General features: G+C 57.4%; 1 protein-coding gene across 1 annotated transcript; it reads left to right on the forward strand.

Moving 5' to 3' along the window:
* Nucleotides 1–4,637: 4,637 nt before the first annotated feature.
* Nucleotides 4,638–23,542, forward strand: LARGE2 (LARGE xylosyl- and glucuronyltransferase 2). Its single transcript, XM_086462347.1, has 15 exons — nucleotides 4,638–4,675; nucleotides 16,783–16,956; nucleotides 17,267–17,523; nucleotides 17,724–17,806; nucleotides 18,089–18,212; nucleotides 18,753–18,924; nucleotides 19,078–19,182; nucleotides 19,448–19,560; nucleotides 19,676–19,801; nucleotides 19,951–20,106; nucleotides 20,224–20,387; nucleotides 20,672–20,950; nucleotides 21,286–21,432; nucleotides 21,611–21,806; nucleotides 21,931–23,542. The coding sequence occupies exons 2-15, from the start codon at nucleotides 16,857–16,859 to the stop codon at nucleotides 22,126–22,128; spliced, it is 2,220 nt and encodes a 739-aa protein (XP_086318473.1). The 5' UTR covers nucleotides 4,638–4,675; nucleotides 16,783–16,856; the 3' UTR covers nucleotides 22,129–23,542.
* Nucleotides 23,543–24,167: the final 625 nt, after the last annotated feature.

Here is a 24,167-nt window from a genome sequence, read left to right on the forward strand (position 1 = left end):
TCCTGTCCAGTTACCTCCACACAATGGACGCAGTGTGTGCCTGCAGCTTCTTCTGCAAGAATTGCAGTTGCATGGGCAGGCACTTTATCCTTTCTCTCTTCTTCTCCCCCTTTCCCCTGAGGGTTTGTTTTCCAGCAGGCTGAGTTCAAAAAGGGCACAAGATACTTCTGGCAAACAGTCTAGCGCTAAACAAACCTTGTTAGTCAGAATCACGTGGATTAGACCCAACTTTCCATGCACATGCAGTGCTACCTGTGAGCTGCTCTGAATTTCACAGTGGCTGACCTGCTAGTGTAAGTACCGAGGCGGGTGAGATAGCACCTGAAGCCTGTGACAGAGGTCTGGAGCACAGCTTGCTGGGTGTAGGTGTGAGCTGCCGGTGACTCTAGGGGAATATCCAGTGCAGACTGCCGGAGCTGCTCCCCTTCAAGGAGAAGGTCTGGGTCTGCCAGACAGCAATCTGAGAGCCAGCTGCCTAGGAGACTGTCAAAGACACCTTGTCTTCAGACAGAGGTGAAGCTTGATGCACAAAGTCCTTGGGCTACTATGAACAGTATAGCTAGATAGTGTGGCTCTGTCCCTGAGTGAGAAGCTTTTTGGCAGATGCTTCCTCTTCATCCCTTGCCCCCACCATCCCTCCCACCCACTGTCTGTCCTGTCCCCCTTTCTGTTCATCTCCTTCCTGCAGTGAACGAGTTTGGAGGACAGTTTGGAGTAGCATCATGCTGCCTTTTTATGGTAAATATGCTGCAAGGGAGCACTGTAGGAGGGGTGGCTTCTCAGAGCAGCATTGAGCCCATTAGACTGGGCAGGACTTAAATCGCCTTGGCTTGTGGTGTCCCTGGGGGGGAGGGGGGGCGGTGGGTAGGAGGTGAAAGGCTGGCTTGAGGGGCTAGTTTCTTTCTCGGCTGTACCTGTAAAGATCTCTGAGCAGCTCCTTTCTGAGCACTTAGTGTCAGTCTGGGTGCTGAGGTCTTGTGCTTACTGGAAATCCACTGGCTGCAAGTGAGGTCAAATAGTTCCTATGCTCTGATGATGAGAGGTGCAGGCTCAGCACTAATGGTAGGAAAAGACACAAACAAAAAACAAAAAAAAAAAAAAGGAAAGCACTCTGCCAGCCCATGAGTGGGTACAGTGCTGAAGTCCAGCTTGCTTGGCTGCCAGCATCTGGCTCTGCTCAGGTCTGTGAGACCACACCATTTCTGGGGAGCCTGATCCCAGGCAGAACACTGCTGTCGGTCTGGGGCACCTCATCCTAAGTAAGCCTTGCTCAAAACATACCTTGCAGGGTGCTGGGGTAGGTGAGGACGTGTTCTTACAGCATCTGCCAGCACTAGGGCTGGGGGGGGCAGGATGTGGGAGAAGAGACTCAGTATATCAATGCTTGACTGTGTCTTTGGAGGTTGGTAGTTGTGGGGCATGTTGATATTCTCCACGACCATGTTTTCCTGCTGTCCTTCCACCACTGGGAGGGAAGTAGCCTGGCAGTGTGAGGTCAGGGATGTGAATCTTTCTGGCTGTGGTTGGAAAGGAACAGGCCTGGTGTGGGATGCGATGGCCTTTCTGGCCCTGTCTTTTTGGGGCATCCCTTCCTGCCCTGCTCAGCTCCCACACTGTGGTGTGGCCGTCTATTTTATTTGCTTCTTGATGAGCCCAGCCAATACTTTGGGACAGCTAGGGATAAATTGTGACTTGCTCCAAATAACCTGTCGAGAGGCATGTCCAGGGAGTATTTTAGTCCCTGACACATGAGCCCTGCCTAGAATGGAAGGCTTGATTCACTCACGGTATCTCACTGAAAGCCAGCACCTTTCAGGAGAGCTCCAAGTCTCTGTCCAAATGAGGAGTCAAGGGCAATGAAGCACACCAGGCTCCAAGCATGGCATTGCTGGTGGTGGCAGCTTGCACCTCTGACCTTCGACAGCCCTCCTGGGGCCTGGAAAGGCAGCAGCTGGCAGGGCATGTTGGTGGTGTAGTCCTTGAGTTCCTGAAGTATTGCTGACAGGTCTATTGCTTGAAGCGGTAGTCTGAGGGGAAGGGAAACCCGGGTCAAACAAGCTTCAATGTGTGTTTTGACTTGGAGGCATTTTGTTGCTCTTCTGTATCAGCGTGCCCTTGCCCTTCCCAGCTTAGCTGAGACTTGGCATCTCAGGAGAGAGACTCTTTTTGGCTTCCCAGGAGGAACAGCACGTCTGGCAATGTGTGCAGAGCCCTGCTGTGAGACAGTGACCACCTCCTGCCTCCCAATGCCTTTTCCAGAAAGCCATTTAGAGTCCTAGGCTTTTACTTGGATATCTCCCTTCCCTGATTCATTAGCAGTGTGCAGTCTGTCCTGTAATATTCCAAATCTGCCTGTGCTAAAGGCTGAGTGGGAGAGGCCATGTCTTTTAATAACCATGTGATGCAGTTGGAAAAAACTTCTGGACATGCAGTTCTCTGGTGGCCTGAGTTAATGGAAACACTTCAAGGGAGAGATGCAGCTGGGCTCTGAGGGAGAGGGTGCTGCAACTGCTTTTGGGTGAGGGGGGCAACTGCTTGTGGTTTCTGATCTGCCTTTCCCCCAGCCTCACCCTAGCTCCCCTGACCCCAGCTGGAGAAGGCAGTAGACCTGGAAATCAGTCCCACCACACTGCAGGTCTTGCGGGTCCCATGCATGGTGGTGCTGTGTAAGTAACTGCTGGTGGATGGGTTGCAGCCGTTCGATGTGGGCTCCACCCTGGAGATGAGGCTCTTGCCATGTGCGCACGGGAAGTCTGCTTTCCCAGTGACGCTGTTGGCTGCGCTGTGGCAGATCCCACTGGGCAGTGCTGCCGTGTGTGGCAGGCACATACCTGGCTCTCATCACTCAGTATTAGCTCTGCTGAAGGTGCCTTTGCTCTTCCAGCTCTTTTCTATTGAAACTACTTGGTCTTGTTGCTGGCAGCTTCTGCATCCTTGTCCTGGGTGGGTGCCAGGGGCTTGGCTCTTACCTGCTGAACTGCTCCGTGGAAATGCAGGGCTCTAGTAGCACCAGAGGAAGGGTTGTGACTGAAAAAGGAGTAAATATTGTGAAAGCCTGTTCTTCCTGCTCCAGAAGTATCCATCTTTGAGGTTCTCCCCCTAGACTCCTTTGTTCTGAGGTGGGAGCTCACAGACCAGGAGAAGCGGAGCGGGGATGTTGAAGGGAATAGATGTCTGTTTACTGATGTGCGCCATAGTGTCCATACATGTCATTTCTCACTGGCTGCCACCTTGTAGACAGATGCTGAGGGAGACTCGCAAAGCAGAAGTAGAGTCAGGCTTTGTTGCTGGAGGTGGGGTTTGCTGAGCAGTTGTGGTGCTGTACTTCTTCGTTGGAGCTGCTGGGTTTCACTGTTCAGGTAGCAGCTGTTGTAAATTAGTTCTTATTTCCAGCCCTTGTTGGGATTGACGTTGCCTCCCTTGTTTCATGTTGTGCTGTGCCAACATGTGCTGTGCTGACCTGGGGTTTGGGTGGCTAGAGGAGGGCAACAGCGCTGGTGCCCAGCACACTGCACACTTACTTCTCTGTTTGGGGTTTTAAAACAGGTGGGACAGACCAAAAAGACGGGTTTGGTAGGTTTTACCTGCTTTGAAGGTCCTGTTCTTCCTGCATATTGGAGCAATGATATGTGGATAGAGGGGCTTTAAATCAAAACCCTGATTCCTCTCCAATTCCTTTGCCCCAACTTATTTCTGTGACTCTGTGCTTCTGGTTTGGAGTTTTTCCCAATAAGGAGGTGATAATCCCTGTAGCCTCCTGAGAGAAGGACTCATCCATTCCAGCCTGCGGTTGTGGAGTGTGGGTGCCCAACTCCATGGGAGCTGGAAGAAAGGGGTGCACTGTCAAGATCCCAGCAGAGGAGGATCTCCTCTTCCTCTGAGAAGTGACATGTGCAGGCTGCTCTGCTCTCTGCAGCGCAAGTTGTGTGGTGGTTTTTGCCTGCCTTCTCTGTACTCTGCCTTTATGCCTTCTCTCTGTTGTGCATCTATCTGGATAGACTCTCTTGACTCCCTTCCTGGGACTGCCCAGGGTATGTCGCAGGGGCTCAGGTTACTGGATAGGATAGTTAATCCCTTCATCGCCTCACAAGCGAAACACTTGCTGCTGCTATTGTTTTGGGAGGGGGCCAGGGAACTTGCGTCCCTCCCCCGGCTCCTCGTCCTGCTGAAGAGCCGGTGTGAGGACTCACATGTGTTGTGATGGAGCACAGTGGCTGTGGCTTTGCCAGCACTTCTGGGGACACATGTACAGTCCTTTTCGCGTGGGTGGGGAACATGCTACAGGACAGTGCAGTGATCTGGGACTAGGAGCATGCAGCATGCCAGTATTCTCCCATGGGCTGTCTGGATAGCCTTGGGTGACACTGAGCTGTGCTTTGTTACAGGCTGGAGGAAAGCGACAACACCAAGGTGTGGGGTGCTGCTGGTCTATGATGCTCTTGGCTGTGCAGGGGCTTGTCCCCAGAGCTGTTATGCAGTAGCTCTTCATGTGAGTGTTTGTCTTTTGAGTTTCAGGTGATGGCTAGCTCCAAACCCCTCAAGTACAGCTGAGATGCATTATCTGCCCTTCAAGCTGAGAATTCCTGGTTAAAGGGTGGTCCTCACAGCTACCAGCAGGCCCTGCCAGCTTCTCCAGCAGTTCCCAGATACCCCGCAACATTGGCAGCTTCCAAAGGTCAGTTATCTTGCTTGTTAAGTGGACAGTTTACATGTGCTTGCTCCCTTCCTGCCTTACTGCTTATGTACCCAAATTGGTAAACTGGTGATAATTGCATGGCAGAAGGTCTTGGCTCTGTGCATTTCCTCTCTACTGGGCATGTGGGTATTTGGGACCTGGGGGGCAGTTCTGAAGACAACACTGGCACTTGTAAGCCCCCATGGCCCAGTTCTGTGGAGGGAAAGGCCAGATTCCCCTCATGAATCTTTGGAGCAAAGTGTGGTCCCATCTCCATGGCTGTTTCGGTTGAACTTCCCTTGAACATGCACGTCTGGATCCTTCTCCCCGAACATGACTATGGTCTATTGCTTGTTTCTAGTGTAGTGGACAGTATGTGACTGGGACCTGGGCTGAGGAACTGGAACAAGCTCCCTGGGCCAGGGAAAATGGGAAGACTGCCTTCTGAAGGCTGGGAGCTTGTGCTGGTGTTCTACTCTAGCAGCTTCTTTTCCCTCTGTCCCTTACACCAAGTATTTCTGTGGGGCCACTGTTCTCAGTGGCCAGCTCTCTCTCCTCTACCCCTCATTAGTGCAGGGCTTGGCATGCCAGCAGGAGGGAGCCTCAGCGTGTCTGCGCCTTGATCGGATTTGTCAAGGCTCCTTCCCTTTTCTTCCTGTTCATTGAGGGCTGAAACAAAGCAAACAGAAGGGAGGAATTCCAAAGAATAGAAGCAAGGGAAGAGAGGGACGATGGAGTGACAGGCTGCCCCTGCGCACACGCCCCCCCCGCCTTGGTCTGGTGGGGCAGAGCTGAAGGCAGAGCATTTTGGGAGGTGAGGCTTTTCCCCAGCACTCCTGTTTCCAGCTACACCACCAGCTGCCTTGCTCCCCGTGCTGTGGGGCCATGACATGCTGCAGCCCAGAGAACTCCTGTCCGCGCTGCTTGGGTAGTTTCCCTGGTGAGGCTGTCCCCGCTGTGTGCTGAAGTGCCAGCAGCGAGGAACGGAGGCTTGGGCTTGCTGCCTCCGCTCGGCAAAGGCACGTGGGCTTGAACACAGCTTGAGGGAAAAAGGCCATTATTTGAGCTGCTTTGTTTGTCGTGGGCTGTGGTAAAAGGTTTCTCCCTTTACCTGTGCCAGGAAAGTTTCCCCTGACAGGCAGCCCCAAATGAGCCTGGCGCAGAGCTGAACGTCCTGCCTGGGTGCCAGGGCAGCAAGGCACCAGCCCCTCCCCAGCCCGGAGCCAGATAAGCGCTTGAACAAGGCCCTTCTGTGCAGACGGGTCTGTGAAGTGGAGACAAACGTGGTCTGCTGCTCATATTGTTTCCCGGGAGGCAGGGGACTCGCGAGTGGTGTCACAGCCGGCCAGGCGAGGCTGCTGCAGGTGGAGCTTCATCTGGTCTGATGGAGCCCCTCACTCCCTCCTCTGCCATCCCCAGGTCATCACACAGGTTTCCCTTCATCCTGCTCTCAGCCCTGCTATTGGATCAGGGGAGGCAACAGGATGCGCAGCAGCCCTTGAGGTGAAATACATCCCTATCAGTGACCCTTCCCTTGCATTTAAGCCACAAGGAACAGCCTTTAAGCCACAGCCTCTGTTTCCTTTCCTTCTTCCTCCTTGTTCTCCGCCTTCTGGCAATCTTGGCACTCTGTGGTTTAATTAGAGAGCAGAGTAAAGTGCTTAGATTCCAATATGTGCCGATTAGGGGGTTTCTAATCCTCTTCTTCAATGGGTGCTCACATCCTGCCCAGTCTGTTACCGAGCTTCTGTCCCCAGTGTGGAAACTCAGCCAAACTCGAGACCTCTACCTCTCCTCTTGAGGAGGAAGGGCGAGGGGTGACAGGAGAGCCGTGAGGGAGGAGGGAAGTGAGCTGTGGGCTTCCGAAATTCTCAAGGTGGGTTTGTAGTCAGCACTGGCTGTCTTTGCTCCTTGTACCCTGGCTAGTTTTGGTGGTCCAGGAGCAGTAAAACAAGAGTTTGATGTTTTGTGTTTGGGGTTTTTTGAGTGCTGTCTTCTGTTCTGACAAAAAAAAAAAACTTTCTGTCAGAGGAAGCAATGGCTACGCTGTATGTGTGTGTGCATGTGTGTTTATATGCTGGGTGATTCAGTTCAGGTCTTGTGCCTTCCCTGTGCATACACACCTCTGCCCATGTTCCCAACCATCTCTCCTGCACTCTTATTCCCAGTGCATGCCCAAGTGAGCCGTGCTGCAGCATTGCTGGAAGCGCAGGGCTCCCTGCTGAGAGCAGGAGGCTGGTGCTTGGCAGTGCTGCGTGAGGCTGCTCGTATCCTCATCTGTGGAGGCTGAGATCCCTTTATAGGACATATGCTGTCAGTGTGAAGGGGAAGGCGGAGTATTTGCTTTTCCAGATGGAGGCAGCAGCAGGGAAGAGGGAGTAGGGAGGACGAGTGTGGTGGGAAGGATAAGGCTCTTCCTGGAGGTAGGAGGGAAACTTGACCCTGATAGTCAAAGGATGGGCTGAGCTCTTATGCCTGTGTCCCACTCCTGGTGCAGGCTGGGTGCTGCGCTGAGGTTGCTGTGGATTGCAGAAGACATGAGCTTTTGTCCTGAGCCACTCATCTGCTACTTGGTTCAGTTGAGGTATGCTGTTTCTTGCCTGCTTTTGTCCTTTGGTGTGTGAGTTCAGGGTTTAGCTCAGTGGTATGAGAAGCCGCAGGGATGTGAACACAAGGAGCAGCAGGAGGGGAGGAGTGCTGGGAATGGTCAGTAGGAAGTTCGGGTGTTGGGGGCATTCTCATTTCCACTGCCTGGCTATGGGAACTGCCTCCCCTCTGGTATCCACTTCCCCTCTTCCCCCCCCCCACCCCCCCACCCCCCCCCCCCCAGTCCCTACCTCACTTCCTGTTTGTGAAATGCCCCATATGCTTTTTTGCAGGTAAGTTTGCAGCCTCTTAGCCTAGCTAGCAGCTCTTCCTCCACAGTGTTGTCAGAGCCTACTTACAATGTGTAAGCCTCTCTGTAGCTCAGGTATCACTTCAGGTCTTAGAAAGTGCCCAGGGCACCCTGAGTGGAGAGCACTATTCTTGCTTAGGTTTTTTAGAGCCTGCCTGGAGCCATCTTGGTTTGCTATTTATAGTGCACATGTTCCATTCCTCTGTGGACGAGCTCTGCTTTCAGCCTTGCTTGGGCACTGAGGGCACCAGTGCCAGGAATAGCTCTGGGCAAGGAAGACATGGGAGTGGCTGCTTGGGCACAGCTCCCAGTTTGGGCCAGTCCCTGGTGGAAGAGGCACCAGGCAGAGCTCTGGCTCTTGGGTGTTGATCAGCCTTCTCTGCAGCAGAGCTGCTCTTCATGCAGGGGAAGTGAAAGGATTGCCTTTCCTTGTCAGGTGCCCCGTGTGCCTGCCTGGCTCCCCTGTACTGCTGAGGCTGCCAGAGTAGAGTTCGGCACTGTGAGAGATGGCGTCTGGAAGAGTTGCTCCAGTGCCAGGTACCAGCGGGGCTGATGAGGGACTTTGGTGTGATGTGCTTGCACTGTGGAGGGCAGTTTGCACGGGAAGCCCTGGCCCTTGCATGTCCTTCAAGCAGTGGCTGTGACCTCCTGGCTGTCTATCTTGAACCACTGCACACGAGGGCGGGTGGATGCCTTTTTGGTGGGGCACCTGCCTACCCGTCCCTCAGACAGGGTCCTGCTCTCCTTGCCCCAGGCGAGCGCTTGCTGGCCTCGAAGGAGCTCTGAAAGGAGCCTGCAGCGCGGAAAACACCATCACCCTCCTTAGTGCTGCTGCTTAGGCAGAGCTGCTCCAGCCCTTTGGCTTGTAATGCTTGCAGCTTGTCTGGAGAGCAAAGCTGAACAAATAATTAATTGCTTGATTTAGTGCCCAAAATGAAAAGCTGGAGGAAAAAAACCCAACACAGCCAAGTTTGAGAGACCCTTTATCTTTTCTTTTAAGTGTAACGCAGCTCAATTTCAAACAAAACAATGCAAAATGAGACTTTTTGCTTGGAAAACAAAGCATTTTGTTCTTGTCCAAAACTTGTCATGAAGGGGCAAATAGCTCTGAGCTCTCTGGAAACTGCAGTTTTCAATCAATAACTATTCAGCCGAAAACACTTACCCAGCTCTGCTGGTGACGATGCACGGCAGGCACCTGAGGGCCTGGCTGACAGCCATGCCCCTGGCACCTTCCCAGAGGTGGTGGGGAGGAAGGATGGTGTCATGTCTCTTGCGGACTTTTCCAGGCAGAGTGCTGGTCTGGGGTTGTTGGAGTCACTTTGCCTCCTTTTTTTTTCTGTAATTAACCTAATTAATTTTGCATGAGACGATGCAGACTCCACAAACACATGTAGGGGTTGAGTCTGGTCAGATGTGCTGGGATAGGGTCTCCCTTGTCTCAGGGGGAGCAGCCTCTGGTGCAGGTTGTTCAAGAGCGTTCCAAGGGAGCAGGGGGATTGGCGAATCTCCAGTCAGCCCCTACCTGTGGGCACTGCTAGCTGAAAACTTAAGACATGAGTAGTTCATTGGGTGAAATTCCCACCTCTTTGCTGGACGGGGCATGATGCCTGCTGGGTGTTCCAGCTGTGCTGATGGCAGAGCTGGAGCTGGCAGAGGGCTTGCTGCAGACTGGCCTGGATAGAAGCAGGAGCTCCCGGCTGCTGACCCTGCTCAGCTCTGACCCCAGGAACTGCCATCTGCCGCAGTGGAAGCATCAGGAAATGGCAGGGGTGAACAGGTATTGGTGCCCGGAGCACATCCGGAGACCGGGACACAGTGAATCTAATGGATTCAGAGCTGGCCATTAGCTGCAGCACAGCCATCAGCAAAAATGCAGATATTAGAAACCTAATCCCAGCAGAGGGAAGGGAGTTGGAGATCAGCCCAAATGCTGCTCCTCTTCTGCTTCAAGAGGCAGGCAGGGTCCACCTGCCCCTTGTAGTGCTCCTGCACAGTGCTCAGGCTTGGTCCCTCCTGTGCCTGGCTGTGCTGGCCAGGGGGGCATGTGGAAGAGTTTCGATCCAGGACTCTGTAGCCTCTGTGTTAGTGTAAGAGTCAGGCTTATGCTCCATCAGGCCCAGAAAAAAGCCAGTCAGTGTTGATACTTCATCTGCTGAGTATCTTCCTGACATCAAGCAGTTTGTAGTCCAGGGAAGTAAAACTGGAAGAGTGTTGAACAGGTTCCTCCATGAGCTTTTTGGGGGTCTCAGCAGCACGTTGGCAGGGTGTCATAGGGTGGAGGAAGCACTGGGGTCACCTCCAGGTGCCAGGTTGGAGTGGGGCTGGTGTATCCCACCAGGCTGTGCAGGAAATGGCCTCTGTAGGAAAAGCATGGACACACAGGGCGCTCCCTTGCCCTGAGCTTGGCACTGTGGGCTGGCCGAGTGCTGGGGGAAAGTGGTCCGCTCCAGAGCTGATGCTGGAAGGCTGGACAGCCCTTGGGTGAGTGGCTTCCTGCTGGCAGGGAGTGACTTGCCCCCTGAGAGGTGCTGTTGACATATCTGGGTGGGTGTCCTGGACAATGTGTCTGGTGTCCTGTAGGTCTGCTCACACCCAAGTTTTCAGGGTCTATCCTGCTCGCCCCCTGCTGCAGTGAGGGACGAATGCAGCATGTGCAGAGGAGTGCAAGCCAGCACCCTGCTTTCTGCTGCCCTGGTGTCCTCACAGATGTGGTCGAAGGCTATTGTGAGCTGGATCCTTCAAGTTCTTCTGGGGCCCACAGGAGTGAGAGCAGTTAGGGACCGTGTTGCTAGCTGGGTGGCCTCCTCTTGCCTTGCCTGAGATATGTGGCAAAATGCAGCTGCCCAGCTTGGAAGCATTGCAGGACGTCTGGTAGACTTAAGCCTCCCACGCAACGCTTGCTTCCTCTGCTGTGGCACTGGGCTCCCCACGTGTGCCCCACACAGCCTTCTTCCAGCTGGGGCTCTGCTGAGCAGCTGAATCCAGTGCCGAGTTGCAGACAGGGAGACTGGATTCAGTGCCGCTCTGCAAAAGCAGACTGTGTCTAGCAGGGCCTCATGATCAGAGTTCCTGCCAAGAGGAGTTGCTCCCTGATGCATTCCTGAGGTTTCAGACATAGGGAGGTAAGCAGCAAGGCATGTTCCCAGGTCAGACTCAGCCTGAACTTGCTTGCTTCCTCTGGAAACAAGGAAACAGTCTGGTGATGAAAGTCCCTGCTTCAGCCAAGCTTGGAACTTCAACTAACACCCTTCAGAGATTGTTAGCTCCTCTTCCCCAAGTGCTATGCTTCTGTCAGAGGAGATGGCTTTTCAATGTGATCTTTGATGAATAAAAAACTGAACTCTTAGAGCAGCAGAACTGTGTGGGGTGGTAATCTTACAGGCCTGAGGAGAGCTTGATGCATGAGAATGAGCCATAACTGAGGCACAGCTGATTGCTGTCCCAGAAAGATCTTCACCTTTCTGGGATTTTCTCTGCAGTTCGGTAGTGTTGGGAGCAGTGGGGAGATGGGGACACTTTCTTCTTTTATAGCTCATGTGTTGGTATCCAACTCTGTGGCTGCTGCTTGATTCCATCTCTAGAATATGGTGGCTGTTTTGCCACAGGTTGCTCTGTCCATGGAAACATGAAAGTGAAATTCTCACTTGTTTCACTTGTCATAAGACTGGGGAGGGAGGGCTAGCATGGTAATCCGGAGCATGGGGTTTTAATCCTGCTCTCCTGGCTGAATTGCATTCCGCCTCTGTAAATTCCTGCAGCTGCCCTGCTCTGCACTGCCTGTGTGGTATCCGCTGGCTGGCGCAGCCCCCTTCAAGTGCCAGCATTTCAGCCATGGGGAGGGAGACAGGGAGGTGACTGAATCGTGACTGAATTGTAAGACACTTTGTCAGATGGGTGCTGAAGTACATGCTTTAAAGGTGATCTGCTAAACGAGGAACCAGCCTGTCCCCTCCCATCTCTTTGTAAGAGCAAAAGAGATCGTCCCCAGTCACTTCTCTTCAAAGCGTGGTGCCTTTTCTCAGTTGCCAGGCTTGCTGCGCAGCTCTCACTGTGGCTGTCGAGGCCCTTTCTCACCTCCTGTGAGCCTGGGAAGCTGCCGTGTTGTGCTCCTGCTTAGGCAGTCTAAGCAGGTCAGCTAAACTGTTGCTGTTATCCGAGCTCCAAAAGTCAGGCCTGGGGGAAGGATTTGCAGTTTCTGTCACCTACAGCTAGGTAAGCAGCATGGCTCCATGAAATCACTCCTCTCCTGGCTGCCCTGTAACTCTTTACTGGGAACGGTCAGGACACCTCTTCAGTTGTAATGCCTGGGGACACACTGTTAGGGGGCAGCAAGCCTGGGGCTGTCCCTATGCCCCTCTGGGCTGCTGTCCTGTGACCTGCAGATAGTCTTGCTGTGCCTCAGCATCCCCTCTGCAGGTGCATGTAAGCTCTAGGAGACACACAACAGGCTAAGAGGCCCACCCTGCCATGGGCCTTGCTGCCAGCTCGGTGCTGTGGGAAAATAGGGCTGCTCCCCACTGTGCTTGCGGGGCCAGGGGAAACATGCTGATGTGAAGGGAAAGCTGCTGCTGCCAGCTCTCCCTAAACATTAACTGCTCACCTGATAGTCACCAAGCTAGGGAGAGCGAAGGCCAGTCGGGCTGAGCCATGCTCCTACAAAAAGAGGGGATTTGGAGGAGCGGGATGGCAACTCGGGGGGGGGGAGCCTGGGTCAAGCAAGGTGGGTGCACCATCCCAGGAGCGAAGGCTGCTTGGGCACAGAGGGGTGGCTGGTGGGCAGCCAGCCTTGGGCTTCTGCCCACGCCTCACAGGTTGGTGTGAGCATGCACCTGGTGTTTGTGCAGCTCCCTGGCTCTGCTGGCTTGACACTCCCTTTTCCCTCCTGGTTGTTGCCCTGTTGTCAGGAGGCAGGGGTGTCCAGCCTGCCCCTTTCCCGGTGTCTGCCGCCAGCCTCTCCCAGTGAAAGAGGGGACCCAGCTGCCTCTTTCTGTCCCATTTGCCACATCCCTGATCCCTGCCGAAGCAGGAGCTGCCCTGCTCCTGGGGAGAGCATGGGGGAGGGAAGATAACCTGCTGCAAACAGCATTCTGCCCTGCACCCTAGCACTGGGGCCAGAAAATGGCAGTATTGGGAAACCTCTCATCTTACTGCTGGCTGCGCTTGTCTGGCATGAGCAAGGAGACTGAGGAGGGAAGGGCGGAGAGGCCGAGAGCCATGGCTGCAGGGCTGGGTAGAGCTGGGATGCTTGCATGCTGTGCTGTGGCTGATGGTACCCACTGTGCCCCTTGCCTGGAGACGCTTCCAGCCTTGACCTCCACTTGCTGTGTCTTTAATGCTTCACGGTGTAGCTGTCTTCCTGCTTGCCATTTCCTCCCCACCACCATAAACATCCTAAATTGCCTCTTGCCTGTGCTCCCCAGCAGCTGACCTACTCCTGCCCTGGCTGCTGAGGGCCTGGCTGGGTCTCACTGCACCGGGCCTGGTGCTGGGCCCCTGCCTGAGGGAGAGTGCAAGACAGGGAGGCCAGGAAAAGCCTAGGGAGAGGCGGCGGTGGTCAGCTGGAGCAGGAGGTGGTTTCCTCCCCTGGAGCAGTGCTGTTGGCAGGAGGCCGCAGGCGGTCTGGGCTTCTCCCAGGATTGTAGCTAAGGCCTGCGCGGCCGCTGCCTCCAGTGGCTCAGCTGGAGCAGTCGTTACATGGTAGATACCACGGGGCAGGGACAGGACAGTTGCGGGGGGCTTCCATCTGCCCCTGGGCCAGGCCGGGGAGCAAAGGGAGGGCCCCTGCCCTGGGGAGCCACTGGCTTGGAGGGGCAGCCCGGGGGTTTCCTCTCACTGCTGGGGCTGGGCTGGGCAGAAGGGCCTGTTGTAACGGGGGCTCTGCAAGGGCAAGCAAGAGCTGCCTGAGCGGGAGGTAAACGCGTCTCCCGGGGCAGTGATTTCAGTGCTGCCTGGGTGGAGACCCAGCCCTGGGGCTCGGTGGCTGCCTTTGCAGGCGCTGCTCAGTCTTTGCGAGGCAGGCTGGGGCTTGCTGCCACAGCTCGCCCTTGGGTTATGGGGTGGGCGGCAATTTACGTTTCATCTAAATTGCTATGCAGGCAGTTTGCATCCTAATCCCTCCCCGGCTGCCGGTGGCAGCCTCCTCCCACCACACCCTGCCTTCTCCAGGCATCTTCCAGCAGGCTCCCACCAAGGCCGAGGCAAGAGGGCAAGGGGGGAGCTCCTCCTTCTGCTCCGGCCCTGGGGAAGAAGCCTGCTGCTTTTCCCCAGCCCTGGGGCCAGGCGAGGGGGGAGCTGCAGGTAGAGCCCATCTCCGCATAGTTAGCATTCCCAGCCTCCCGCTTCTCCTGCTGCCATCCTGCTCACTCCCGGTGTGCTGGGCAGCTCAGGGGGACATTGCACTAGTCGGGGAGCTCCACTCTCCTGGGCTGGAGGGGCTGGGGCAAGCCTAAGCAGTCGGGGGCAGCTCTTCGTTCCTTTTCAAACCTGCAGTGGTGTTTGCACACTGTCCGGGTGAGGGGCTAGTGCTCAGATGGCAGCTGATACCTCTTCTCTCTGGGTACCAAGGACTGCACCCCATCCTTGCCACTCTTGCATCCCAGGCTGGCTGTGCAGCCCCTCTCTGCCAGCCGAGGGGAGGCGGGGTGGGCTCTACCAAAGCCCCCCCGAGTATCTCTCCGTGGGGGAAAAGCCTCCTGCACCTGCCCCGGGAAAGAAGGAGGCAGGTGCTGGGCAGGGGGTAAATAATCCCGATGCTTCCCTTATCTCCGCAAAGAAGGGATGTTTGAGACGTAGGAGCGCGAAGGGGGCTGGAGGGAGAGTGGATTCCTCCCGACTTGCTTTGGGCAACTCCGTGCCCCTGGCGCTGGGGGCTCTTGAGTAGAAAGCGAATTTAATCTCTTGTTTTGTTTGTTCTTTCTTCCTCCGAAAGGGGGGCCGGCGTGCGGGGGGAGCGTGGGTTTGAGAGCGGGGGGGGGGGGGGGGGGGGGGGAAGTGTCAGATCTGAAAGGGAGGAGTAAAAGGAGACCGGGGAGCGGCAGACCCGGGAGGGAGCCGCAGCAGTGGGCTGCTAGCTGGCTGGGGAGGCGCCCGAGGAGGAGAAGGAGAAAGGCAGGTGAGGAACTCGCCTCCTGGGGGGCCGGCAAGCGGCCAAGTGAGGAAGGAATGCTACAGGGGGGATGTGTGCATGGAGTCCTTGGGTGTCTCCAGGAGGGACTTTGGCAACTGGCCTGCTGTCGGTCCCGTCCTGTGCCCCAAAATTGCTGTCCCGGTGCCGTGCAGGCTGGGGACAGAGTGCCGTTCCCTGCAGTGAGCCCTCCCCCCGAGAGGGGCCACGGGGGCAAGAGAGAGCAGGAGGGGTGCTGCTGGGTGCCACCACCTTCTCTCTCCTTTGTCTGTGCTAAAGTCCCGTTCCCGTCCCTCCGCTTCCCAGACTGCTGGGTGCTGTCTGACCTCCCTCTCTTGCCTCGCTCCCACCTCTCCTGCCGCAAGCTCAACGCAAAGTTTGGGGATGCCCAGGCCAGGCAGGAGGGGTGGAAATCGGCTTGTGGGACGGTAGACAGGCTGGCAGCAGCGTGCGTAGACCTCGCCAAGTCCAGCACGGCTCATGGCTGTGGCAGGGAGAAGGTGCGCCTGGGCCTGGTGTGCTCCGTGCATCAGCTCCCTTGTCCCCGCCATGCCCGCGCCTGGCCTGCTCTGGCGAGCGGAAAAGCCGGACAGTGCCGGGCTCCGCTTGCAGGGAGCTGTGGTGCCGGCAGGACCCCTTCTCCGCCAGGAAAAGGGGCGCAGCTCTCAGGTGCCGTGCCTGCTGCCACGGGGGCTCGGCTGCATCCCCCAGCGGGTCACGGTGGCCGTGCTCCCTCGGGCTGGCCTCGCCCCAGCCCTTGCAGAGCCTGTCGCTGCATGTCCCTTGCTCCTGGCGAGCTTGCTATCCACCCTCAGCAGTCAGTTCCTGCAGTGGGCAGGCGTTTGCACGCCGCCCCTAGGGGCTGCTCAGGCTTCCCTGCTTCAGCCCCCAAGCGCTGGCGGCCCCGTGGGCATCTGCACATCAATGGTCTCCAGCGGGGTGTGTGCAGGGGGAAGCAGACCCTAATCCGGCCCATTCATCCCTAGGGCAGCTTTTGTTGAGCCTCCAGATGTTGCGGAACGGGGCAAGGGGCTCAGTCTCGCTGCAGCAGGCAGGCAGGGGTGCGGAGCGAGGCTAGCCTGACGGGGAGGTTGGTGTTCCCTCGCTTTATGGGGTCTTTGTCTGCCCTGGGCACCCGGCTCTTTGGGGTCTCAGGGCAGAGCTCTCTGGAGATGGACTTTCATTCTCCGTGTTGGACCTGGGTGCAGGAGCAAGGCGGGGAGCGTGGTGCTCCGCCCGGTGGGGGCGCGTCTCACCGCCGCCGAGGAGTGAAAGCAGCACCGCACGTGTGGCCGGAGCCGTCGCGGCGGGGCAAGGGGGGTCCCCCGGCGTGTCCCGTTGAGCCAGCAGTCGAGTTTCACCGAAGCGTTCGGGATTTTTCCACCAAACTTGGTCGGGGCAGGTAGCTGTGAGCAGAGGGGGGGAGGCGTTTGGCCGTGGGTATGGGAGTTCCCCCGAGCCCGCGGCGGCAGGGCTGGGAAGGAGGCAGCGTGCTCAGCGGGGCTCCTCACCTCGCTCCGCATGGGCTCGGCTCCCTCTCAGCCCGCCGCGTCCTTGAGGCCTCTCTCTAGAGCAGTCCTGGCCCCTTCGGCCTGCGGCGGCGGTGGGGGAGGGACCTGCGCTCCCTCTCAAGGGCAGGCTCCATTAACCACCCCGTGACCAGCCACCCGGCTCGGGGAGAACCTCTCCAGCACAGCCTTGCTGCTCCCTTGAGAGCCCTTCGTTCCTTCCCCTTGGCCTGTGGGAGCAAGTAAGGAGCAAGGAGCATTGCTGCAGCAAAATCGCTTGGAGGACTCCTTCCCTCCTCCTGCCTTTGAGGGCTCCCTTGAGAGCTGTGCGGCCATGGCAGGGTGGCAGGACAGGCTGCACAGGGGTCCAGATGCCCCAGCACAGGCAGGAGGTTGCCGAGTGGGAGAGGGTGTCGATGGACCGGTGAAGGGAGTCTCTCTTGCTGCTGCGATAGCCCAAGCTGTGTCCTGGAGGGAGCAGGAGACAGGGGACTTCCTGCTGGGGGATGTGGAGGCACCTGGGTGTGGGCTGCAGGGCTGCTGGTGACACCACTCTCTGCTCCCCTGCCCCTTGCAGGCTTTAGGATGCTGGGGCCAGCCGGGCTTGGGCTGCCCACCTGATCCTTCTCTCCCGTGTCCCCCTGGCACACCATGTTGCGCTCCTGGCGTGTGAAGCTGAAGCTGCTGCTCATCACGGTGACCCTGGCCGTCCTCCTCTCCTGGCTCTACCTCTTCGTGGGCAGCTTCGAATGTGAGTGGGTCCTCTTCTTCCTTGGATGAAGGGATGGTCCACAACAGAGGGTGGGCAGGGGAGGCTGAGGCCTTAGAGTGGTTGCTCTGTGGCTGTGCAAGTTGCTGCAGGAGTATCTGAGCTCTGCATTTCCAGGGGCATCATCCCTGGAAATCAGAGAAGCAGAGCGGTGATGTTGGCTAGGCACACGTGGGGTGTGCTGGGACCTCTCAGTTGGGGCTCTGCCCCACCATCCATGCCTAGTCCCTCCCAGCCGAGCTCTGCCGTGCCGTGCCCATTGCCCATTGCATGCCCCATGTCTCCTCCCCAGATGGCCGCTTCCTCCTGCTGCCGCCCTGCCTGGGTGAGCAGCCGAGCCGGGACGTGGAGCGGGAGGCGCTGGCCTCACGGGTGCGCAGGGTGGAAGAGGAGAACCAGCAGCTCCGCCGGCAGCTTGGCCAGGCGCAGGTGGAGGGCAGTGACGGCAGCCCGCAGTGGGGGGCCTCTGCCGAGGATGGGGAACCCCCTGGGGCTGAGAGGAGCAACCGCACAGCCTGCTCCAAGCAGCGGACGGTGCACAAGTGTGAGGTGGGTGATGGCACAGGCATGGTGGCGTGGTTGATAGGGGGTGTCGGATGGGAGGCTGGGACTGTGGCTGAGCAAGTCTCTTTTTCCAGGGGAAGGGCTGGGTTATGGACTCTCTCCCCGTAGCACGGCCCCAGGGAGGAGCTGACAGGGCCCTGCAGGGGGGCTCCAGTCTCAAAAAGGTGCCGTTTGTTTCTGGGCAGCTCCTGCATGTTGCGATTGTGTGCGCTGGGCACAACGCGAGCCGGGATGTGGTCACCCTGGTGAAATCCATCCTCTTCCACAGGTAATGGGGACGTGCTGTGCCAGAGGGCTGCTGGTTTGGGGTTCCCAGATAAGCTGCTGCAGGGGTTGGGCAGCGCTGCGGGAGAGGGGCTCTAGAGCCTCTCTCTACCCCTTGTGCCAGTTCTTAGAGGGCCAGAGGAGGATTTGTTTCCCTCAGATGGCTGATTTTTCTCCATCTGCCCCCTCAGCTGATACCTGTCTCCTGGCAGGGGTGGGAGGGATGGGGACCATGTCCTCGTCCTTCCGCTGTGGTGCTGAGTGCTGCTGCGCTTGCTGTTGGCAGGAAAAACCCCCTTCATTTTCATTTCATCACGGACTCGGTGGCCCACCAGATCCTTCAGATGCTCTTCCAGTCCTGGATGGTGCCGTCCGTCCACGTCAGTTTCTACAACGCCGATGACTTGAAGGCAGGCACTTGCCCTCCCTTTGCCCTGTCCCAACATGGTGCTTGGAGGGCCAAGGGGAGCAGCAGAGAGGGGCTGCAGGAGGAGGTTTATTAACCCTTTTCTTGCTGGTCCCTCACTCACCTGCTCCCCTTTCTGGACTTGTTGCTGGTCCAGCTAGGAAGGGGGGCACAGGGCTGGTGCTGGAGGTGTGAGGAGGCCCCTTGGGGTGGCACTGCCTCTGCGGTGGAGCTGGGCCCCCTGCTGAGCACTGAAACACTGGGGTTCAGGTGGGAGTTCTGGTGGCTTGAAGAAGAGCCAGGCCAGGGCGAGAGCAAATGAGAAGGAGATGCAGCCAGCGAGCACCTGAAGGGCCTAGGGAGAGAAATGTGTGGTTGTCAGTGGTGCAGCTGGAGAAGATGCTCCAGGCTCAGCTGGCTCCACAGCTCTGTTGTGCCCGTCTGTTGTTCTCCTCTGCATGGGATGCTGGGCCCACACAGCTGTCCTGCCCAGGCAGGGGAAGGGCATGGCCATGCCCAGCCCTGAGGCCATGTCACCTTGCAGCCAGAGGTGTCGTGGATCCCAAACAAGCACTACTCCGGCATCTACGGGCTGATGAAGCTGACACTTACCAAGGCACTACCCTCCAACCTTTCCAAGGTCATCGTCTTGGACACCGACATCACCTTTGCCACCGACATTGCTGAGCTCTGGGCTGTCTTCGGGAAGTTTTCTGGTGAGGACAGGGTGCCCCTGGGACCCCGGCAGGGCCCTGAGTGCTGGGCACAGGGTGGCAGTTCTATCTGCCACAGCACCAGCACAGTGGGTTTGCTTGGGCCCTCTGAACCTAAGCAAGACAGGCTGCATCCATATTCCTCTGTCTCCTCAGACAAGCAGGTGATTGGGCTGGTGGAGAACCAAAGTGACTGGTATTTGGGCAACCTGTGGAAAAACCACAAACCGTGGCCAGCCCTGGGACGTGGCTTCAACACGGGTGAGTGAGGGCTGCCAGGGCGGGCCCTGCAGCCTGGTGGTGCATCCAGCTGAGGTGGCACTTGGCATGGGGAGGCTGCGGAAGGCTGAGGTGAGGCAGGAGAGTCTGGTGAGCATGGGGGGGGCTGGTACAGCATCCTGGGGTCATGTGGGTGGGCACAGAGAAGCAGCATGTCCCAGGGGCTGAAGGCATGCAGGCTGCAGTGCTCCAGCTCTGTAATGGCTGGGCACTCCCTTGGTGACCCAGTGTCCTCCCTGCCGCCCAGGGGTGATCCTGCTCCTGCTCGACCGCCTGCGTCGCCTGGGCTGGGAGCAGATGTGGCGGCTGATGGCAGAGCGGGAGCTCATGAGTATGCTTTCCACCTCGCTGGCTGATCAGGTAACGGTCTCTCCTGCGGCGTGGTTGGCCCTGCTGTGTTCCTGTAGCACTGCTGGCACGCGGGGGCCATGCCATCTTCCTGATCCACCTGCGCATTCACATTTCTCTCTCCTAGGACATCTTTAACGCAGTGATCAAGCAGGACCCAGCCCTGGTGTACCGGCTCCCCTGCTTCTGGAACGTGCAGCTCTCTGATCACACCCGCTCGGAGCAGTGCTACACCGAGGTCTCAGATCTCAAGGTGGGTGGGTTTGCTGCCTTGGAGGCTGGGGAGGGCCTGCAGGACAGTGCATGCACTGGAGGTCCGGGGGAGTCAGCGTGGGGTCTAGGGACTTGAGCACTGGGTGCTGCTGACTTCCCCTCCATGGGGTGACACGCCACTGCCCTCAGGTGATCCACTGGAACTCGCCCAAGAAGCTGCGAGTTAAGAACAAGCACGTGGAGTTCTTCCGCAACCTCTACCTGACCTTCCTGGAGTACGATGGGAACCTGCTGCGCAGGGAGCTCTTCGGCTGTGCCAGTCTCCCCAGTCCACCCAGCAACAAGGTGAGGGCGATGGTCACTCTGCCCCCAACCCCAGAGCTTGGGGCGGACAGAGACCCCACGCAGCCACCCCAGCTCCCCGTGGGGCTTGTGCTCTCCTTCACCTTGGCGGCATTGCAGCTGCAGCGGGCTCTGGAGGAGTTGGATGAGGATGATCCCTGCTACGATTTCCGCCGGCAGCACCTCACGCAGCACCGCATCCACCTTTTCTTCCTGCAATATGAGTTCCTGGCCCTTCCCCACCCTACTGATGTCACCCTCGTGGCTCAGCTCTCCATGGACAGGTACTTGCTGCTGGGGCTAGTGGAAGGTCAGATCCCACTTCCACTCCTCTGGGGAGGCTCCACAGCTTGGGAGCTACCAGGGACCTTGAAACACGGATTCCTCACCCTCACAGCAGCACTTCACAGTGAGGAGCAACACCCCAAGCTGGGAGCAGCAATTCCTTCCACTCCCCTGTGAGCTGGGCTTGGCTGGCGCGTGGCTCGCTGGCAGGCACCCAATTCTGGGTTTGGCCAAGCTGCCACAGGACAGGTCTTCTGCTCACGCAGTGCCCTCTGCTTCACAGGTTACAGATGTTGGAGGCCATCTGCAAACACTGGGCGGGCCCCATCAGCCTGGCGCTGTACATGTCGGACGCGGAGGCTCAGCAGTTCCTGCGCTACGCCCAGGCCTCGGAGGTGCTGAGCACCCGCCGCAACGTCGCCTACCACATCGTCTACAAGGAGGGGCAGTTCTACCCCATCAACCTCCTGCGCAACGTGGCCTTGGCCAACACGCAGACGCCATATGTCTTTCTGACGGACATTGACTTCCTGCCTATGTATGGCCTCTATGATTACCTCAGGTAAGGCTTTCTCCAGCTGGCTCTTGCTGAGCCTGCCAGGCTCCCCAAGCACTAGGGTTTGCAGGAAACACCCTGGGCAGCAGTTCTCAACATGCAGAAACTGTTTCCTTTGTGTTCCACCTTGGGATCCTGCCCTTGCTTTCATCAGACACCAGCGGATGAGAAGCAGCCATGGCTGTGAGGGTTGCTCCATTCCTCCTGCCACTGCATGGCACCACTAAAAAAATGTGTCTAAACCCATTAATACCCTTCTGGGCAGGCTGGAGGGGCTGAGGAAGGAGGCTATGACCATGGCTCACAGCCAGGCAGATCTCACACCCTTCCTACCACCATAGGAACTCCATCCAGCAGCTGGAGCTGCCCCAGAGAAAGGCAGCTCTCATCGTGCCAGCGTTTGAGACCCTGCACTACCGCTTGACCTTCCCCAAATCCAAAGCAGAGCTGCTCTCCATGCTGGACATGGGCTCCCTCTACACCTTCAGGTAGGGACTGGACGTGCCCCACTGTCCAACGGGGCTGTCACACCCCACAGAAGCTAATTTTATACCCTTGTGCCTTGGGGCTGTGGGGCAGATGGCTCAGCAGACCCCCCCTGTGTCCTCTGTCTGTCTTGGGGAGCTGCTGCTTTCCCCAGTCTCTCATTTCCATCTCTCCCTGTAGGTACCACGTGTGGCCAAAAGGCCATGCCCCAACTGACTATGCCAAGTGGCGGACGGCCACCGTGCCGTACCGTGTGGCCTGGCAGCCAGACTTTGAGCCTTACGTTGTAGTGAGGCGAGACTGCCCCAAGTATGACCAGAGGTTTGTGGGCTTCGGCTGGAACAAGGTGTCCCACATCATGGAGCTGGATGCGCAGGTGGGTGAGGGGCTGTTCCTGGCACCATGGAGGTGCTGGGTGTTGGGGGGGGTCTTGGCCGGGCAGCGGCATGTTGGTACCACCAAGCTGATGCTGACAATAAGGGCTGCTGCTCTGCCCCCAGGAGTATGAGCTGCTGGTCCTGCCCAACGCCTTCATGATCCACATGCCCCATGCCCCCAGCTTCGACATCTCCAAGTTTCGCCTGAGTGCAGGGTACCGGGGCTGCCTCCAGACGCTGCGGGAGGAGTTCCACCAGGACCTGTCGCGGCGGTACGGGGCTGCTGCACTCAAATACCTCACTGCCGAGAGGAGCCTGTGATGCCTGGGGACAGTGGGTGCAGGATGCTAGCAGCACACTGGAGAAGCGGGGTGCGCAGGGCCTCCCTCCTGTCCTGGCCCACTGCCGCAGCCTGGCCTGAGGGAACCAGGCTGGCAACACAGCCTCTTCAGCCCAGCAAAGGGATGCCCGTAGATAAGATGGAAGATGCTGGCTGTGAGAACAGGTGGTTCGTGCAGGTGAAGCTGCTGCAGGGTGGCCAAGGTTTTTTTTTGGAGCAGCGGCATTATGTTACAGGAAAATCTCCCCATGCAAGGGGGCAGGAGGGAGGAGATCTGTGTTTAGCAGATGTGGATTTCTGCTTTTGTTAGCTCACCTCACCTTGAGGCCTGGCTGCTTGAGAGGCCTGGGAGCTGTAGCTTGCCCTGCTCTGTGGTCCCAGGTCCCAATCCTCTGCACACCCTTCTGGGGCTTTGGTGAGTGGGAGATGAGGATGTAGCGCATTGTTTTGCATTGTTTTTGGAGCAGGCTCAGAGGAAGACTCCCAGCACCCTGGGAGGTGGGGCCAGGGAGTACTAGGAGTTGTGGAGACCTGGTTCAAGCCCGGATTGAGGCTGGCTGGTTAACAGGGTGAAATGTTACTCCCGACCCATATGGATGCCAAGTCTCCAGTGAGGTTGGCCCAGTACTGGTGTTGCAGGAGTCACCCGGAGCAGGTCGAGTTCCCAGAGCAGGACAGGCTGTCTGCTGTCCCCAGCAGTGAGCTCCCAGAATGGGCCTCCCAGCTGGAAGCAGCCATGCTGGTGACAGGACCCATCCTGGGGCTGGCAGTGCCCTGGGGGACAGGGCTGTGAACTGTCATGATGAGCAAAACAGCAGCTTTGTGGGCCTGCACGTGCTTGGAGAAATTCCTGGCAGGGGACCACTGTGCTCCTCCCCAGCTCTTGGCAGTGTAGACGTTGCCATTGACCGTCAGGGATGTGGTTGACACTGGACAAGACCGTAGCTGAGCACTGTGGCAGGATCCCTGTGCCGGGAGCAGCTTGGCCAGGCACTGTTCCACCGCTGTCACACACTGGAGCACAGAGGATGCACTGCTTTCCTCACACTATTTAAATTATTTAATACTTTTCTCATAAGAATTAAATGATTAGGGTGGCTGGGGTTTTGGTTTGTTTGGGGTTTTTTTTTTAATCCTTTTTTCCTCCCGGATGATTTTGCTGGTGGCCCTGGAGGCTCTCCAGGCCAGTTGCTGCTGCACTCTCTGCTGTTCTCTCCTTAGCGTTATGCTGGGCTGCAGGCACCAGCTCTGTGCAGGTGTGGGGAGTTCCGTCCATGGTGGGAGCGGCTAGGAGGAGCTGTACAAAGCGCGGGGTAGGGAAGGGGCACAAGCGCCTCTTGCTTATTCTCTGTTTTTAATTTAATTTTTAAATTAAAGCTTTTTTATTCTTTTTCACATTCTTGTTAGACCTGCCTGGTTATTATTTTTTTCTGCTGTGAGCCTGCATGTGTCCCCTGGAAGGAAGACAGCAGGAGGAGAGCAATTGCAGGGGTAGCCTGAGCCTCGGCTGGGGAAAAGCATCCCTGGGATGCTCTTCCTGGCACGTTTGAAGCTTTCTGGCTGGCACAGTTGGGAGGGCTGGCGAGCAGAGAGCAACAGCAGGCAAAAGAAATGTCTGTGTCACCAAGTGGCAGGCACGCCGGTCCCCTGCCAGTGCTGAAACGGCTGGTGGTCACTGACTGCGGTGGGATCAAGTCTGTCGGTTTGCGGCGCAGCAGTGGGGCTGGCAGCCTGGGCGGTGGCACAGCCTGCCTGCACAGCCAGCGCCCTTTAAACAGAGCCCGGGGCTTCACAGCTCCTCAGGCACATAGTCAATTTACTCACACCCGAGTAGAAGAGACATCATTTTTTCTGGCAGTGCTGGGGCTTGTCCCCAAGACCAGCATGCTGAGCTGGCCACTGCGCCGGGACCCACAGGACCATCCCCTCGCTCGCTGAGGAGGACAGACACCCAGCTCTGGCCACCACTCAGGCAGCGGGAGCAACCAGGGCTCCTCTGCTGAACAGCCTTGGCTTTGCA

The sequence above is a fragment of the Leptosomus discolor genome, chromosome 3 (assembly GCF_034619465.1).
Source record: "Leptosomus discolor isolate bLepDis1 chromosome 3, bLepDis1.hap2, whole genome shotgun sequence".
In the NCBI taxonomy this organism is placed as follows: Eukaryota; Metazoa; Chordata; class Aves; order Leptosomiformes; family Leptosomidae; genus Leptosomus; species Leptosomus discolor.

Bases quoted from the DNA above. Each gene is read 5' to 3' on its own strand.
- LARGE2 (XM_086462347.1), top strand. From the start codon at position 16,857: ATGTTGCGCTCCTGGCGTGTGAAGCTGAAGCTGCTGCTCATCACGGTG. The intron at 17,524-17,723 runs GTGGGTGATGGC...GTTTCTGGGCAG, and splicing joins GGACGGTGCACAAGTGTGAG to CTCCTGCATGTTGCGATTGT. The intron at 19,802-19,950 runs GTGGGTGGGTTT...CACTGCCCTCAG, and splicing joins CCGAGGTCTCAGATCTCAAG to GTGATCCACTGGAACTCGCC.